This window comes from Leishmania major, chromosome 12, assembly GCF_000002725.2.
Source record: "Leishmania major strain Friedlin complete genome, chromosome 12".
Lineage (NCBI taxonomy): Eukaryota > Euglenozoa > Kinetoplastea > Trypanosomatida > Trypanosomatidae > Leishmania > Leishmania major.
Window position 1 is genome coordinate 2,068 of NC_007253.2, and position 14,851 is coordinate 16,918.

The 14,851-nt window shown below is 54.9% G+C and overlaps 10 protein-coding genes across 10 annotated transcripts; all 10 read left to right on the forward strand.

The window, feature by feature from the left end:
* Positions 1-657: 657 nt before the first annotated feature.
* On the forward strand, positions 658-1,668 carry LMJF_12_0010 (putative translation initiation factor EIF-2b alpha subunit; the record flags this gene model as incomplete). The annotated part of the gene is made up of 1 exon (XM_001681553.1): positions 658-1,668. One exon carries the CDS (start codon positions 658-660, stop codon positions 1,666-1,668), a length of 1,011 nt encoding a protein of 336 aa, XP_001681605.1.
* A 415-nt stretch (positions 1,669-2,083) lies between these two features.
* On the forward strand, positions 2,084-2,731 carry LMJF_12_0020 (conserved hypothetical protein; the record flags this gene model as incomplete). Its single annotated transcript, XM_001681554.1, has 1 exon — positions 2,084-2,731. The coding sequence occupies one exon, from the start codon at positions 2,084-2,086 to the stop codon at positions 2,729-2,731; it is 648 nt and encodes a 215-aa protein (XP_001681606.1).
* Positions 2,732-3,125: 394 nt separating this feature from the next.
* LMJF_12_0030 (putative proteasome beta-1 subunit) lies at positions 3,126-3,977 on the forward strand (the record flags this gene model as incomplete). Its single annotated transcript, XM_001681555.1, has 1 exon — positions 3,126-3,977. The coding sequence occupies one exon, from the start codon at positions 3,126-3,128 to the stop codon at positions 3,975-3,977; it is 852 nt and encodes a 283-aa protein (XP_001681607.1).
* Positions 3,978-4,610: 633 nt separating this feature from the next.
* Positions 4,611-6,014, forward strand: LMJF_12_0040 (conserved hypothetical protein; the record flags this gene model as incomplete). Its single annotated transcript, XM_001681556.1, has 1 exon — positions 4,611-6,014. The coding sequence occupies one exon, from the start codon at positions 4,611-4,613 to the stop codon at positions 6,012-6,014; it is 1,404 nt and encodes a 467-aa protein (XP_001681608.1).
* Positions 6,015-6,614: 600 nt separating this feature from the next.
* On the forward strand, positions 6,615-6,938 carry LMJF_12_0045 (conserved hypothetical protein; the record flags this gene model as incomplete). The annotated part of the gene is made up of 1 exon (XM_001681557.1): positions 6,615-6,938. One exon carries the CDS (start codon positions 6,615-6,617, stop codon positions 6,936-6,938), a length of 324 nt encoding a protein of 107 aa, XP_001681609.1.
* Positions 6,939-7,292: 354 nt separating this feature from the next.
* On the forward strand, positions 7,293-8,564 carry LMJF_12_0050 (conserved hypothetical protein; the record flags this gene model as incomplete). Its single annotated transcript, XM_001681558.1, has 1 exon — positions 7,293-8,564. The coding sequence occupies one exon, from the start codon at positions 7,293-7,295 to the stop codon at positions 8,562-8,564; it is 1,272 nt and encodes a 423-aa protein (XP_001681610.1).
* Positions 8,565-9,380: 816 nt separating this feature from the next.
* Positions 9,381-9,959, forward strand: MAR1 (ribonuclease mar1; the record flags this gene model as incomplete). The annotated part of the gene is made up of 1 exon (XM_001681559.1): positions 9,381-9,959. The coding sequence occupies one exon, from the start codon at positions 9,381-9,383 to the stop codon at positions 9,957-9,959; it is 579 nt and encodes a 192-aa protein (XP_001681611.1).
* Positions 9,960-10,716: 757 nt separating this feature from the next.
* LMJF_12_0070 (conserved hypothetical protein) lies at positions 10,717-12,579 on the forward strand (the record flags this gene model as incomplete). The annotated part of the gene is made up of 1 exon (XM_001681560.1): positions 10,717-12,579. One exon carries the CDS (start codon positions 10,717-10,719, stop codon positions 12,577-12,579), a length of 1,863 nt encoding a protein of 620 aa, XP_001681612.1.
* A 746-nt stretch (positions 12,580-13,325) lies between these two features.
* LMJF_12_0075 (hypothetical protein) lies at positions 13,326-13,598 on the forward strand (the record flags this gene model as incomplete). The annotated part of the gene is made up of 1 exon (XM_003721738.1): positions 13,326-13,598. One exon carries the CDS (start codon positions 13,326-13,328, stop codon positions 13,596-13,598), a length of 273 nt encoding a protein of 90 aa, XP_003721786.1.
* A 493-nt stretch (positions 13,599-14,091) lies between these two features.
* LMJF_12_0080 (conserved hypothetical protein) lies at positions 14,092-14,709 on the forward strand (the record flags this gene model as incomplete). The annotated part of the gene is made up of 1 exon (XM_001681561.1): positions 14,092-14,709. The coding sequence occupies one exon, from the start codon at positions 14,092-14,094 to the stop codon at positions 14,707-14,709; it is 618 nt and encodes a 205-aa protein (XP_001681613.1).
* Positions 14,710-14,851: the final 142 nt, after the last annotated feature.

Here is a 14,851-nt window from a genome sequence, read left to right on the forward strand (position 1 = left end):
TTGAGCAGCAGTACACATGGTGGTGTGCAATACTTTCACGTCAAAGACAATTTTTTGTGTGTCGTTTTCGCTAAAAGGCGGCACGAACTCTATGAGCGCTACGCGGAGTGCATTGTGGATGAGGCCGTTGGCGGCCGTGCAGGTAAACTGAGCACAGCGGCGGACATCCAGAGGTGTGCTGAGTCGGTTTTCAGAAACAGCGTCCGCGCGTTGTTTCGAGTTGCCGGAGTCGAGGACTATGCCGTAGTCGCGCAGGGACCGTCTGGATGCGTGAATTTGGGGGGTGGTTTTTTGAGCGAACGGTGCGACTTTCTCAGGGTCCTTGTGAGCCGCACGTTCTCGTCTGGCGTGCACATTGCAGGCAATCTGATGTACTCTGTTAATATTCGCGGTGAGGCGGTTTACGCCGTAGCAGGGTGGGGTGTGTCTGTAGAGTGCTTAGAGGAAGTATTCGCCGATGAGATCCTCTGCTCGTGGGCATTAACATTATGTAGTGTGGCGAAGGAATAGTGCTGTGAAAAAAAAAAGATCGTGACAGATTACTGCGTATTCGCGATTTGTAGATGAGGCCCCTCGGCTGATTTCTTTTGGTGGATTTCGGTTTCGAGTCCACTTTATGTCCCTTCAACCATTCCATGAACGGGCGTGAAGTATCGGATGTGCTGCAGCTTGCTGTTTTTCGTTTACATCGCCTTCTCTCTAATTCACACTCTGCATCATCTTTTTTTGTTCAGCGAGTGTAATATATCTGCAGACGAGAGGATGGACGTCCCAAGTGAAGATTACGACGTGAGCATCATGATAAAGGCGATTCACGAGGTCCAAGATGTTTTGACCTCTCGGCAGTTCGCTACATTTTCTGAAGTAGACACGGAGATTGGCAAGACGCTGAAGCGCTACGAGGCTTTCGGTGACGGTTTCGAGAGATTTCACGTCAACTTGACCAAAGATGCGCTGCAGTCTAACGATTTGCAGAAGAGCCTCAAGGATATGGATAAGCGCTGCCAAGATCGCCTGAGAGACTGCGCGTCTAGCCAGAAGGATCAAATTAATGACATTTTGCCCTTTATACGTAATACATCCTCCATTCTTGTTCACGGGTCGGGTAATTTACTAGCGCTGACGATTGCCTGTTCCATTCAGGAGCATGAGGGGGTTCGTTTTTACATCTGCGAAGGGCGACCGGCGCGCAAGGGCTATCCCCATGGCTCCGGCGAGCAGCTGCTAGAAAAGGTGCTCGCAACACCGGAGGGTATGCGGCTAAAGGACAAGCTGCATAAATATTGCACGATTGTGCCTGACAGCGGCGTGAGCTCGGTGATGAACAGTGTAGACTTCGTCATTATGGGTGCGTACTGTGTGACAGAGCACGGCGGACTCGTTCACTCCACGGGCTCCCTTCAGATTGCCATAGTGGCCGCCTTCCGTAATGTTCCTTGCTACGTGTTGTGTGAAACTTTTAAGTTTGCGCACATTTTCCCTCTCAGCACCGACGATCTGAAACAACCGGAGAACGGCGCGGGAGAGGTGGTTCCTTTGGTAGAGTTTGTGCCGCCGTCCATGATCACGCTTATCTTTTCAGAGCAGGGTATCATGCCGCCGTCTGCGGTCGCTGATGAGATGTTTCGCTTTCACACGGCTCCTTCTGCCCCAGGAAAGCGGCGATAAAAGAGCACCTGTTTTGAGCATTATACGTTAAGGTGTGTGTGTGTGTGTGTGTGTGTGTGTGTGTTTCTGCGTGTGTTTAGGGAAACGCGCTGGATTGGTGTGGTGGACGTGGTAAAGCAATCTTACGGAGTCTTTCACTGCACTTGCAGAGCCCCACTGCTTTCGGTTAATCCTTCGATTCGCTGCATTTGCTTAACGGCGTACCTGCGTGAGGAATAGCGTGTTTTGTTTCTGCCTGGAAAAGGAATGAGTCCGCACGTTTGTGCCGTCCTTTGAGTATGTCTCTCCGTCATCGTTTCTCTCTGCTTTCGCTGCCTGTCACTTTTTCGTGGGTGGAAATCACCCTTTAAAGGGGAAGGTACATTGTGCTCTTGAGAGAGGGAAAATCACACAAGCTTGCGATCACGATTACAGTATGCCTTGTAACTGCCGGCAGGGCACCGCATTTCACAGCCATGTTGGCGACCAACTTGCAAGCGAGGGGGTCTTTGGCCTCGGTGTTCCTATAAATGATGCCGTGGATCTGAGTGCAATCCAACTCTGGAATAGCCGGAATACACCTGCGGAGGCTGGGCGGCTCTTCGACGTGAGCAAATCCGCAAACCAGGACCCCATCAGCAGTGATGATGACCAGGAACTGCTGATTAGCGCTCCGCTTTTGTCAGTGTGTCGCATAAAGGGTGTTTCGTTCGTTGCGCCGGCTAACGAGACCGCGCCGTCGCGTGTGAAGATCTTTGTCAACCTCGTCAATGTGGCAGGGTTCGGCTCGGTTCAGCGGCTGGTTCCACAGGAGCAGCTGCAGCTCGCAGACGCCGGTGGCGAGGAGAGGATTGTCTACCGGGTGAATGCAGCCAAGTTTTCTTCAGTCTCCTCGCTCACCTTCTTTTTCGATGAGAGCTTCAATGGTGCTGAGACGAACGTGCTGCGCATCGAACTGTTCGGGGAAAACACAGGGAAGTCAACGCAACAACAGGTGGCAACGAATATTGTCTACGAGGGGCGTGGGAATCCTGCAGATCACCGGGGCAGCGAAGAACAAAAGTCGCTTTTCGAGGTTAGATGAGAGAGAAGGAAAGTGGAGTTTTTGACGGTGACTCTGGCTGTATCTTCACTCTGCTCTATAGTGATGGTAAAATGTGCGGTGTAGGAAATCAGCACAGGAAAACAAATAGAAGTTGAGTTTCTGGTGTTTTTTTGTGCTGGCGACAGGAGGACCTGCTCGTGGTTAATCGCTGTATCGACGGTTGCTTTCTGCGATTTGTTGTATGCGAAAGAGTATATACTATTGTATGTGTGTGCCTCTCACAACCGTTGCCTTCTCTTCTTGCTCTCATGTTCTTGCTGCTTGTGAGACGCACACAGGTTTGTCGTTAGTCGTTCTATCTTTTTTTCCTCTCGCTGTTCTTTGGTCCTCCTACTGGCCTGCGCACTTGAGAGGAAAGGCGGACAAAGAAAAGATGCTCCAGCGTCCTGATCATACTCTTCTGCAGGAACCTTCGTATCCGAAGGATATCGAGCAGAAGCTGACGGAGAATGGGCCAGCACAGGCGGGCAAGCAGCTGTTCCAGCCGGAACCCGCCGTTATTGATCCGCAGCTGAGTGAGGCAGTCTCTCTGGGCACAACGATTCTTGCTGTATCGTACAAAGGCGGTGTTGTTCTTGCCGCTGACTCGCGCACTTCGTCTGGCACGTATGTGGTGAATCGTGCCAGCAACAAGCTGACGAAGCTGACGGAGAAGATTTACTGCTGTCGAAGTGGTTCTGCCGCGGATACACAGGCTCTCGCTGAGCGCGTCTCGAACTACCTCGGTAGCTATCAAACGGATATCGGCGCAGACGTGAACGTTGCCACAGCCGCGAATCTGTTTCACAAGATGTGCTATGTGAACAGATGGAACATCTCGGCGGGCATTATCGTCGCCGGGTACGACCCGATCAACGGAGGCTCGGTGTACAGCATCCCATCTGGTGGATCATGTGTGAAGCTCGACTATGCACTTGGGGGCAGCGGCTCCATATTCTTGTACTCATTCTTTGACGCCAACTATAAACCGGGTATGTCGAAGAGCGAGTGCGTTGCCTTCTGCCAGCGCGCTGTCGCGCACGCGTACAGCCGCGACGGCTCCAGCGGCGGTCTGATCCGTACGATCACCCTCGACGCTGACGAGGCAGAGGACCTGACGGTCCCATGGAAACGGTCGCCCTACTGCATGGAGAAGGATCCCAAATATCAGGTGCAGGCCGTGCAGAACCCGCCCTTCAGCAGCAGCGCCAAGGTTACTGGAAATCGGATGTCTTCGACAGGGTGAGAGCAGACTCTGTTGCACGAGCCGCGTTATTATCTATGTGTTCCTTCGCTTTGGTTTTTTTTCTCTGTATCTGAGGTATGTAGGCAGACTTGCTTCTCTGGTTCTGACGTGTCGAAATGTCTACGGATGGTGTATTGAGACTGTGGCCAAAAGCGGCTGGATGAATGAAGAAAAAGGTATCGCGGATCTGGTAAGAAGTCCGATAGTGTGTCGTGTCACATCGGTGGCGTGTTCACGCGTCTGACTACTTCACAAGCACCTTTGTACGCGAGAGAGCGAAGCAGAATGTCGTCTCTTCTGTACTCGTGGTTGTGCGTGTATGGGAAGTGAGTCATATGCTGTCTGTTTTTCTGGTCGTAAGGTGATTTTTGGGGTTCGCAATCTGGACCCTTCGGAAAGCGAAAACAGCCGTCCTTGCTGATGATTTTTTTTTTCACCCTGAATTTACATGACCGCTCCTCCCTCGATCTCCGTGTTGAGTTCTTGTTTTCTTGTTCTGATAGCTCGGATTCAGTAGCGCAGCATTTGCGTGCGATAGGGATGAGAGGACAGCTTGTGCAAAAAGGCGCGGCGACCCTCTACGCTGGTCCAAAGATCGCCTCCTACACAGATGCGTGCGAAGCCCCAGTGGCAATGTGGGAAGGAGCGATTCCGCTGAAGCATGAGCGCGTGCTCAACGGCGGCGTTGCCACTCGCGTAGTAAAGAAAACATACTCCCACCCGCCGGAGATTCATCCGACCAACTTGAGCTTTAATGACATTGATTCCATGTATTGCTTGGGGAACGACGAGCTGATCAAGTACTTCCCGGAGGGCGTGGGCGGAAAGATGATGCAGCTCATGCCCCCAGGTCACCCACGCGGTTTCTTGTACCGGAAGCAGAGTCACCTCCTGAATTGCTTCATTGACAAGCTTCCCTTTTGGCAGAGCAAAGAAAAGGCGCTGCGCTCTCTGACGAACGGTCGTCCCGGATTCATCATGGATGGCCCGACAGGGTGCGGCAAGAGCGCGCTGCTCTGCCAGGCAGTGCACTACGCACGATCTCGCGACATCATTACACTGTACATCGCAAACGCAAAGGCGTGGACGCATGGGGAGTGGTGCTGGCCTAGCACGATCCTGCCGGGCTTTTTCGATGCACCCGATGCGGCACGAGAATTTCTTCGCACGGTGGCAGAAGCTAATGGCTCTCTCTTGCAGGCGTGGGAGCTGAGGGTGACGCCGCAGGACTTGCCTCTTGAGCAAGGCGAGAAGCAGCCGCGCTCGCTCTACGACCTTTGTGAGTGGGGCCACCGCGCTGTTGCACCAGCGTCTATTGACCGACAGAGCGTGTGTATCAAGTTTTTCTTCGACGAGATTAGGGCCGAGAAAACTAAGCCCATCATCATAGCCGTGGACGGGTGGAATCTGTTTTCCCATGAGACACACTTCCGCTACCCGCACCCTGACTTCCTACGTACTCTGACTACGCTGAACGACGGGTTGACGGACGTCGATCTCTACCCACAAGAGCTGCCCCGCATTCCGGCGTCGCGACTGAGCTTTGTGCGCGGCCTTAACAAACTGATTCTCTCCAAGCAGGACCCCAACAAGTTTTTTATCACGTGCACTACGCGTGACTTCAAACCCTTTGACGGCGTCAGCGGATTCGCCGACGTAGAGAACGACCGTTTCAAGAACAGCCTCGACGAGTACGCCCCGTACGACCCGGAGAAAGACTCCTTTTTCCACCCTATGCAGGTGGAAAACTTTACCGAGTACGAGTACAGGGCGTTCCTTCGCTTCGCCATCAACTCTGGGGAGCTGGCGGGCCTCGGCTGGGGCCCGATGTGGCACTACTCAAGCGACTTTGAGCGGAAGCTGTACAAGATCGACTTTATGTCAGACCGCAACCCGCAGCGCGTCGTCGATCACTATCATCAAGAACTCGTGTGGCGTTACGAGTACAAGCGCACGCGGCAGAAGCAGTACCTGCTAGCGCGACGCAAGATGTGGCAGGGCGCCGAGGTGTCTAATCCACTGCGCAACGGCAAGTGAGAAGCTCGGGCCTCTGCTCAGTGCGTTGGAAGCAGGCTTGTCTTGCAGTCCTTCTCGTGTCGTTTTTTGCGGTTTTCCATTTTGAGCTGTTGCTATGCTAGTGATTGTGAAGGATAAGTTGTAGCTGCGACCGACGAGGCTGCTGTGGATGGCTACAGGATTGAAACAACTCCGCATGCCGTTCGTCTCTGACGCAACTCGAGCTATTTGAGGGTCGTACGGAGAGTAGTTGCCTACGTGATGTTCTGGTGTACGCGGTTGTGCCGACGAAGCGTTGCGCTGAAGGCAGTGGTTCTTGTCCGAGGATGTGGCACCATGCCGTCCTCTCGGTTTTTGTTGCCGGAGGACAAACAAGAAGCCCGAGGGTTTGCCTATTCGAATGCGTGTCAAATGCTCTGTGCTGCTCAACTTCCTAACCGCGACGAGAATTGCTCTTGGTTTCCTTTTCTATGTCTCATCGGCAAACGGTTCAAAAAAAGGAAAAAGAGGGGCTCCGCCCGTGTTCCTTGTGCCTTGGCAAAGCGGGCAGCCAACAAGAAAACGGCCCGTTGTGTTTTGTCCTCCGGCTTGTACTAAGCGTGAGGCGGGCGAGCAGCCACAATGGCAAAACGCGACAAGAGGCGCACATCGCTGGTGCAACAGAACTTTGACAGCTTGAAGAGGTTCTACGCAATTTCGCCCTTCGCGGCCGCGGAGCGAGCGACTCTCCCGCCTGTATACTCGGGTGTCTACAGTCGGCGCGCAGCTATGAATTCATACCACGTTGTAGGCTCCTCACGAGACCAGATCGTCTTGGAAGCCATGCGCACCTTTACTCCGTCGGTGTGCACGAAGGAGGTGATGGATTTGTATCTAGAGGTGGCGGCGCTCGTGTCGCTTTACTTCGACACGAAGGAGCAGCTGCTTGCGCTGCCAGATGTTTGAGAGCCGTTTTCAGGTGGGGAGAGCACTTTTCTGAAAAAAGAAAAGATACAAGACATCGCATGCAACTGGTCGGCGTCGTCTTCGTTTCACACGTGCTTTGGCGCACGCAGAGTGGTTTCGGCCGTCTCGAAGGCCTCTATCGGTAGTCGCCCGCGTACGGTATCCTCGTTGTCGGCCACATGGAATGCGAACGATCGAACTGCACTTAGTAAACGTCTCGCTGTGAAACTCCCTTTTATGGCATGAACTGCTCTCCCATTCTCTACGGTGTTTCTCTTGGGCGTGTCGCTTATGTTTTTGTCTCTCGCTAACAAGCTCGTCGTGTCGCGTCAAAGAGGGTCTTCATGCGAGAGGATGGCGCAGCCCAAGGAACGCGCCAGTATTTCATCCGAGGAGCTAGTGGTCTGGAAAGCTGCCGAGCGAGTGAGGAAAGGTGCTTCTTTACCCCTCTCACGGGTAGCTCGCTGTATCGCCTCTGCCACGAAACTGTTAAAGGTCGAAACAAAAGTGGTGGAGCGAGTGTGCGGGGACACGATTGTGTTTGGCCCTATTCGCGGTCACGCCGCTGACTTTGCGAACATTCTACTAACGAAGGTGCTTCCGAATCGCTGCGTTAGAAATATTGTGTTCTTGGGCAACTACATCGATGGAGCACACCAATCGCTGGGTGTCTTGTTCCTGATCGCGGCGCTGATTGTGTGCTCTCGGTTCCACATTGTACCTCTCATCGGCAAGCATGAAATGATGTACCCTATCCTGTCGGAGACCTTCGGTTCTCTTCGGAACGAGATGCTTCTGTGCTGCACGCGCCGACGCCAGCCGCTGGAGCAGTACGAGAGTATCATGAAGGAGTTCTTTTCTGTTCTCCCCATTGCGTGCGTGGTCGAGAACAAGTTCTTCTGCGTCGCTGGCGGGCCCTCCTCGAAGTTCCGCACACTGAAGGAGATCGAGCTGATAACGATGACGCAGGAGGCGTCGAACGAGTTTGTCTTGAATGAGCCGATGGACGAGGATGAGGAGCGCATCGCTGACAGGAGCGCTTTTGTCGCCTCACAGGGGACCGAGCTCGCGTTCCGCTATACGTTCAATGCTGCCTGCAACTTCCTGAGCCGCAACAAATTGGCGATGCTTATCGTTGGCATGGAGTACCATATGAGTCTTCCAGACTACGACAGCTTTGCTCGCCCGAACCATTACAAGGAGTCAATCTACTTTCCCGGGTACATGCTAGGCCGCATCCACCCAGAGTCGCAGTTGCCGGCAGTGCTGTCGATATTCTCTGCCCCGTCGTTCTGCGGTGTGAACCGCAACAACGCGTGCATTGCGGAAATTGCAGGTAACCGGTTGGTGGTGCAGGAGCTGGGCGTTTATGCGAAGCGCCCTCTTGTGACACCTGGCACGCAAGACCATGCCTTCTCGTGGGCGCAGCCGATGCTGGAGCGTGCAGTCGTGGCCATAGCCCGAGATATCATTCGGGGGGTCATCAAGGAGGATGCAGCGACTGATGACGATGCTCACCGTAAGCGATTGGAGGAGGTTGCCGTGTCGAAAATGCGGCGCATGTGTATGCTTCTGCGGACGCACAACATCCCTTTTCCTGATGTGCCCAAGCTAACGTTCCGCTGATGCCGCTACAGTGCTTTTTTGAGATGTGAACGCGCGGGATGTGGAAGTCGGTTGCTGCGTGTACGGCGATTCTTCTAGCGTGCTCGACCACGCTGCTCACCGTACACCCTGAGTGCCGGCGTCTGCATTTATGCGTGATGGGATGTGGCATTATGCCATGCCTCCTTTTTCTTGTTATCCTATGTGTCTGTGCCCTGTGGTTTGTGAACGCAATAGCATTTTGTTGCGTAATGCCCTGCTCACGTCTATTGTCGTCGGGTACATTCCTGGGTTCGCGTGAAGGTCAATGAGGGAGTCTTCCTCGTATACGCGCGTGTCTCTGTGTGTGCATGTATGCTCTCGTTTACTTGCTATGCGTAGCTGCTAGACAAGAGGCGCCGTCTACGGTGGTTGTCTCGCTGACAGATTTGCGATTGACTTTTTTTTTACAACACGTGGGCGTTTCTTGTCGGGAGTGAACTCCTTCTCTAGGTAGCGGTGCGCTGGCTCTCCGCACAAGGCAGAAGAACCTCGCGCAGGTGCTATGGTGCCAGCCGTGGAAAAGAAACGGTTGGCGCTCTCTTCTTTATTCTGACGCACGGAAAGTGCCATTCCATCATTGCTCTTAATCGACATACCCTGAGCTCTCATCTCTACGTCCCCGCCTCGTGTCCGACGTCACTCACTGTCACACGTTATATCACAATGATGCAGGTTGCTCCTCGTGACGTGAGCGTACGTACTCCCTACCCCTGCGTCTTGACTTTATCCAGCACACGTGTTTCTCATCACTACTATTTTACCAGTCAAAACTACGGAAAAGTTGCGTCGTGAGCCATGTCTCGCTTGATGCCGCATTACTCCAAGGGCAAGACGGCCTTCCTGTGCGTAGATCTCCAAGAGGCGTTTAGTAAGCGCATCGAGAATTTCGCCAATTGCGTGTTCGTTGCTAACCGGCTGGCACGTCTGCATGAGTTGGTGCCCGAGAACACCAAGTACATTGTCACAGAGCATTATCCGAAGGGTCTAGGCCGCATCGTGCCGGGGATTACCTTGCCCCAAACCGCCCACCTGATCGAGAAGACGCGCTTCTCGTGTATCGTGCCACAGGTTGAGGAACTGCTGGAGGACGTGGACAATGCTGTCGTCTTTGGTATTGAGGGGCACGCGTGCATCCTGCAGACAGTGGCTGACCTCCTGGACATGAACAAGCGTGTGTTCCTTCCAAAGGACGGCCTGGGCAGCCAAAAGAAGACAGACTTTAAGGCAGCGATGAAGTTGATGGGTTCGTGGAGCCCCAACTGCGAGATCACCACCTCTGAGTCAATTCTGCTTCAGATGACAAAGGATGCCATGGACCCCAACTTCAAGAAGATTTCAAAGCTGCTGAAGGAGGAGCCTCCGATCCCGCTCTGAGCAAGTGTACGGCAAACACGGCTGCCGGGTATGCGAATGCGACAGGGAGGGATCTGCGGCCGCAGTCCTGTAGCGTTCTCGTTGATGGCTCATCTTTCCTGCATTCAACCTCTGTGCATAACTCTGTTTCACGCCTGCTTGATGGTTTATGAAAAGCAACATGTGCGTCTTGCTGTACTCGAACAAAGAATGAAAAAAGTGTGTCGGATGCTCGTGAGGAAGCAGGCGTGTAGGTCATAACTAGTCTATTGCTATGCTAGTGCCAATGTATCTAGTGGTGTTTTTCCAATGAGCAATCTCACCTGTTTTTTGCGAGTGGAGAGAGACGCCTTTTCGGGTGCTTTACTGCATTTCCTCGCGTCTCGTCTCAGGCTCGTCTTTCTCGCTGTTGTTGTTTAGCACATATTGCAGTATATCGACGAATCGCCAGGGGGAGGGGGGGGCTCTCCAGAATCAGATGACAGTGAGAAGCAATAGCAGCAAAGCTTCAGGGTCGGCGTACAGCCAGGCATGTATAAGTGGCGTGCAGGCGTGAGTTTCGAAGGCAAAGTAGGCTCTTCGTTTTTTTCGGGGCTAGATGTACCTCCTTTCTGGAGACTGTGCTGGGAGGAGTGTCGAACGTGCGTGGCTTGCCGTTGCAGCAGATTGCCTAAGCAATTCTCTCGTCCTGCGCACAGCTCTTGCGTCTTCGTGTACTCCAATGGACAGAACACGTTGAAAGAGAACTACACGTTGGCGACCTTCTTTGTATGCCGTCATGCACACACACACGCCTTTCACTAGCTTTTCTTCGTTCTCCCCACCATTTGTTTCTGCTCCTCTTTCTTCACCGATTGCGCACGACCTCGCGCACCACGGCGCGGGTCTTCTGCGTCAACCCCAAGTGTTAAGAATGAGTGGGGAGTTCTCACTGCTGCAGCACCTCGGCGTCACCGTGGATAAGTGCGATTCCTCCGCCGATCTCACTCCTCCTACACATTCAGCGAAGGCGGCTTTTCGGGTGTGGGCACCGACACAGCATCCGCCATCGAAGTGCGGTACAGCAGAGGAGACGTGCGGGGTGCTGGAGAAGAAGCGCAAGGGCGCCCACCCCTCGTATGCGGATCCTACCGGGGAGGTGCTTCTACGCCGGAAAAATGGAGTGGAGGTTCAGTACATTGTGTACAACTCCAAGATTCCATCGGTCTATGGTGTCAACAAACAACTTGCCAAGAAGATGGAACGGGAGCGCGAGGAGAACTCCCCCTTGTTCAAATACCCTCTGGCGGTAGGCGAAGGCGAAGCTGGACAGGAGGAGGCGCGACGGGTGCTGCTGCAGGAACTGCGCCGGTGCAACCAGGAGCAGGCGCGTATGAGGAAGGAGGAGGGACTTCGCGAGCGTGCTCGACGCTTAGCACACGAGCGCGCTGTTGTGCAGTACAAAGCGGGTGAGACAGCGCGTGAGGCGGAGGATGCGAGGCGGCATAAAATTATGGACGGGGAAGCTGTGAGCGAAACAGCAGCAAAAGCTCTCACCCTGCGAGAAGAGCGGCGAGCGGATGCGAATGTGGACGCGAGAGTTGTTGCGAGTGGATGGAACGGCAAGGAGGAAGATGACCGCCGCCGTCTCGCCGCAGCGGAGCGCACGCGGCAGCTTGCCGAAGAGAACTTCCGTGCAGCGGAGCAGCGACGTGCGGAGCGCAAGGCGCAGGAGCAGGAAGCGCGTGAAAGGGCGCGAGTGGAGCGCATGGAGCTGCAGAGGCAACTCGCACAGGAGCGTGTGAAGGATCTGGAAGGGCACCGTCGCAACGCTGAGGCGTTGCGAGGTGCACAGGATTCTGCGCGCGAGCGCCGTTGGAGGGCGAACAGCGCCGATGTGCACCTACAAGCGATGCCGTCGTGGTCCCTTTTCGACGCGGTAGAAAGGCGACAGCGGGATGAAGCGATGCGGGCACAGCAGAAGCGGATGGAGGACACGGCCGTGAATGTGCGCCTGGCTGCGCAAAAACGAGCAGACGCGCAGGCCGAGAGGGATAGGGATCGGCAGTACGCCGCGGAGTATGCCAAGGCTGAGCTGGAGAACTTTCAGCGTGAAGTGGAGCACGCGCGCCAGAGACGCCAGCAGGAGCGTCAGGAGCTACAAGATGCAGCAGAGGCGACCGCAAAGGTGCGACAGGCTCACGCAGACGCCGCACGACGGCGAGAGCAGTCGGTGGTGCCCCTTCTCTTCTGGCCAGCGGCGCAGTCACCGGGGGCCGAGAAGGCCAAGATAGATGCAAATCGTCGCTTTCGCGAGGACCTTCGCCGACAGGCCGAACAAAAGCGTGACGAGCGTGCTCAGGAAGAGGAAGCGGAACGGGCGAGGGACCGCGCACTCGTCGAGTATGATACCCGATTAGCGCGGGAGGCTGTAGAGCGTGAGCGCAAGGAGATGAGAGAAAAAGCAGAGCACCTCCGTCGCACCTTGGAGGCGCAGATCGCAGAGAAGCGCAAAGGAGCGGTTGGGGACCGGCACGCATGTGCCGCTGCGGATGTCACACACGTGCCCGCTACGGAAGCAATGAGACTGTACCGTTGCCCCGTAACTGGAGAGCTTCTGCCCGCCAGCGCTTACGACTTTGGCGTTCAGCGAAGACGTTAGAGACCGTGCGTCTTGCTTGACCGTGACCGGCTGTGCTGCGTGGACTTCATGCTGAGGCTCTCGCACTCCTTCTCCGTTTAATAGTGGCGGAACGTGCACATTTGGAAGCCGTAAGGCCGAGTGTGCGCGTACAGTGAAGGAGGTAAGGAGGGGCGCCGGGATGTCGCAGGCTTCCTTGTTGCGCCATGCTGGCGCCTGTCGAGCCTCTTAGATCAGACACATGTACGCACCGTTACGGTTCCCTTAGACGAAATAGAAGCAACCACCCGAAGAGAAAGCAGCTACCAGAAGAGGTAGCAGAAAAGAGGTTCCCCAGACTTGTGATGTCCATTTGCTGTGATGGACTCTCCTGGGGATCGACTGGGTGGCAGTGCACCAGGCACTCTGCAAGCGCAGCTTTTTCTCTAGTCAGAAGGCTCGGTGCGCCTTTTCGTGTATTTCCCCCGCGTAGTGTTGTGCATTACGCCCTCCACCGCTCACTCTGTCAAATATGCGTCTCTTTGTTCACAGACATCACGGGCTGCTTTGACTGTGCAACCACAAAACTGCGCACACACACAAGAGCGGCTGCATACGACTTGGCAGACACTCGAGAGCAATCTAGGCGGAAAGCGAATACACGAAAGGGCCATCACGGAGGCGCGCACGCTTAGTGGCTGCTTGGTATATCCCGTCTGTGCGCTGGCTCTCTTTCTCGTTGTGACGCGTTCGCCGCCGCGGCTGCAGCAGGGGCTCGATCGACGCTCATGGATCTATGCGGCACCGATGTCGTTCCCTTTCAAGGCGTGCGGTTGGGGACTACCCCAACAGAGGACCTCTACTTAACGACTCTTGAGAAGAAACTGCTGCGGATGTCGGCGATGGAGCAGCTGCGCGCGTGCTGTTTCGCTGACCCCCAACTACCTACTGCGCGTAATGGTGGCGAGCAATTGTTCCTGTGGAGCGTGCTGCGCGAATCGGCGCGCGTGTTTGCGTCTCTGATGTTGCTCCTCTGCCTCGTGGTGCACCTCCTCAACTGAGGGCCGATCCATCCAGATGATGCCGATACGCGCACTTCTCTTGGCAGAGGGTGGCGTACGTTTCTTTTTTGTTGTCATGGTCTTGTTCTGCTCACTGCTCGTTTTCGTTCCTGCTCAGTGCGTTGCTTCGTGGAATTCAGTGGTCGCAGCGTTAGCTTTCCTTGTGTTGGTTTGGCGGCGCAATCGTAGTGTGCGCGCTGGCGACTCGGACAGCCGGTTTACTGTCAGTCACATCTAACTGCAGGGCTGCATGTCATCAAACTCCAGTGGTGATATGCATCAAGTGTTGCTGCATGTCTGCGACAGGAAAGCACAGCTCGTCGGATGATTCTCTGCTGTCTGCTGTATCGTTTCTCTCGCGTAGCACGTTTTACCCGATCTTCTCCCGTCTCGCTTTTCTTCCTTTTGTCTCTTTATCACGAATACCCCACTGGGCTTGCCAGAGCGATTCACTGAGCCACGACCCACTCTATACGCTGTCAGTAGCGCAAACATGCAATCCGTGCTTCCCTACACCACGAACCCGGCGCAGATAGGGTCAATCGAGAAGCTCAAGCTCATAAACCCCTCCTCAGCAGCTGCGACCGGGCCGTATGTGAATGTGCGGGATCCGAAACTGGTCGTCGGAGGGCTTCTGCACAACTGGGATGCAGAAGCGGCGCACGCGCTTCTTAACGCTCCAAAGTCCGTGCAGACGTGGGACTTGTCTTGGACGGAAGACGAGACGAACTGGGAAGAGCGGGTGCACCGCTGCACCTACCCAGAGGAGGTAGAGGATCTACTGCCGGCAAAGTGGATCGGCTACCGTGTCCAGAGCGATGTGGATGAGACCCTGGCGCGCGTTTGCAAGTTGTGCACGGCGCTGGTGGACAGGCTCGTTTCGCTCTCGCAGGGCAACAACGCGAACGTGTCCACTGCTAAGTGGCGCCAGCGTCAGGCTCTGTATGACAGACTCGGCGCCGTGATGGAGCTACTGGAAGCGTCCGTTGGCGAAGCGATCCCCATTCTGAAGCTGAAGGACCCAGAGTTCATCCAAAACTGCTGGCGCCAGATGCAGGATGATGAGCGAGTAGAAATTATATCTGTCCTGGGGACCAAAGAGTACGACTAGTCCTGCAATGTTGGGGCCACGCCTCTCCGGCCTTTCTCTCCGCTTTCTCATATCTTTCGCATTACAGAAGAGCCGGCTGCCTGCTGGTCGGCTGCGGCAGGAAGGGGGGGGGCGCCTTCATCGCTACTACGACGGGGACTCT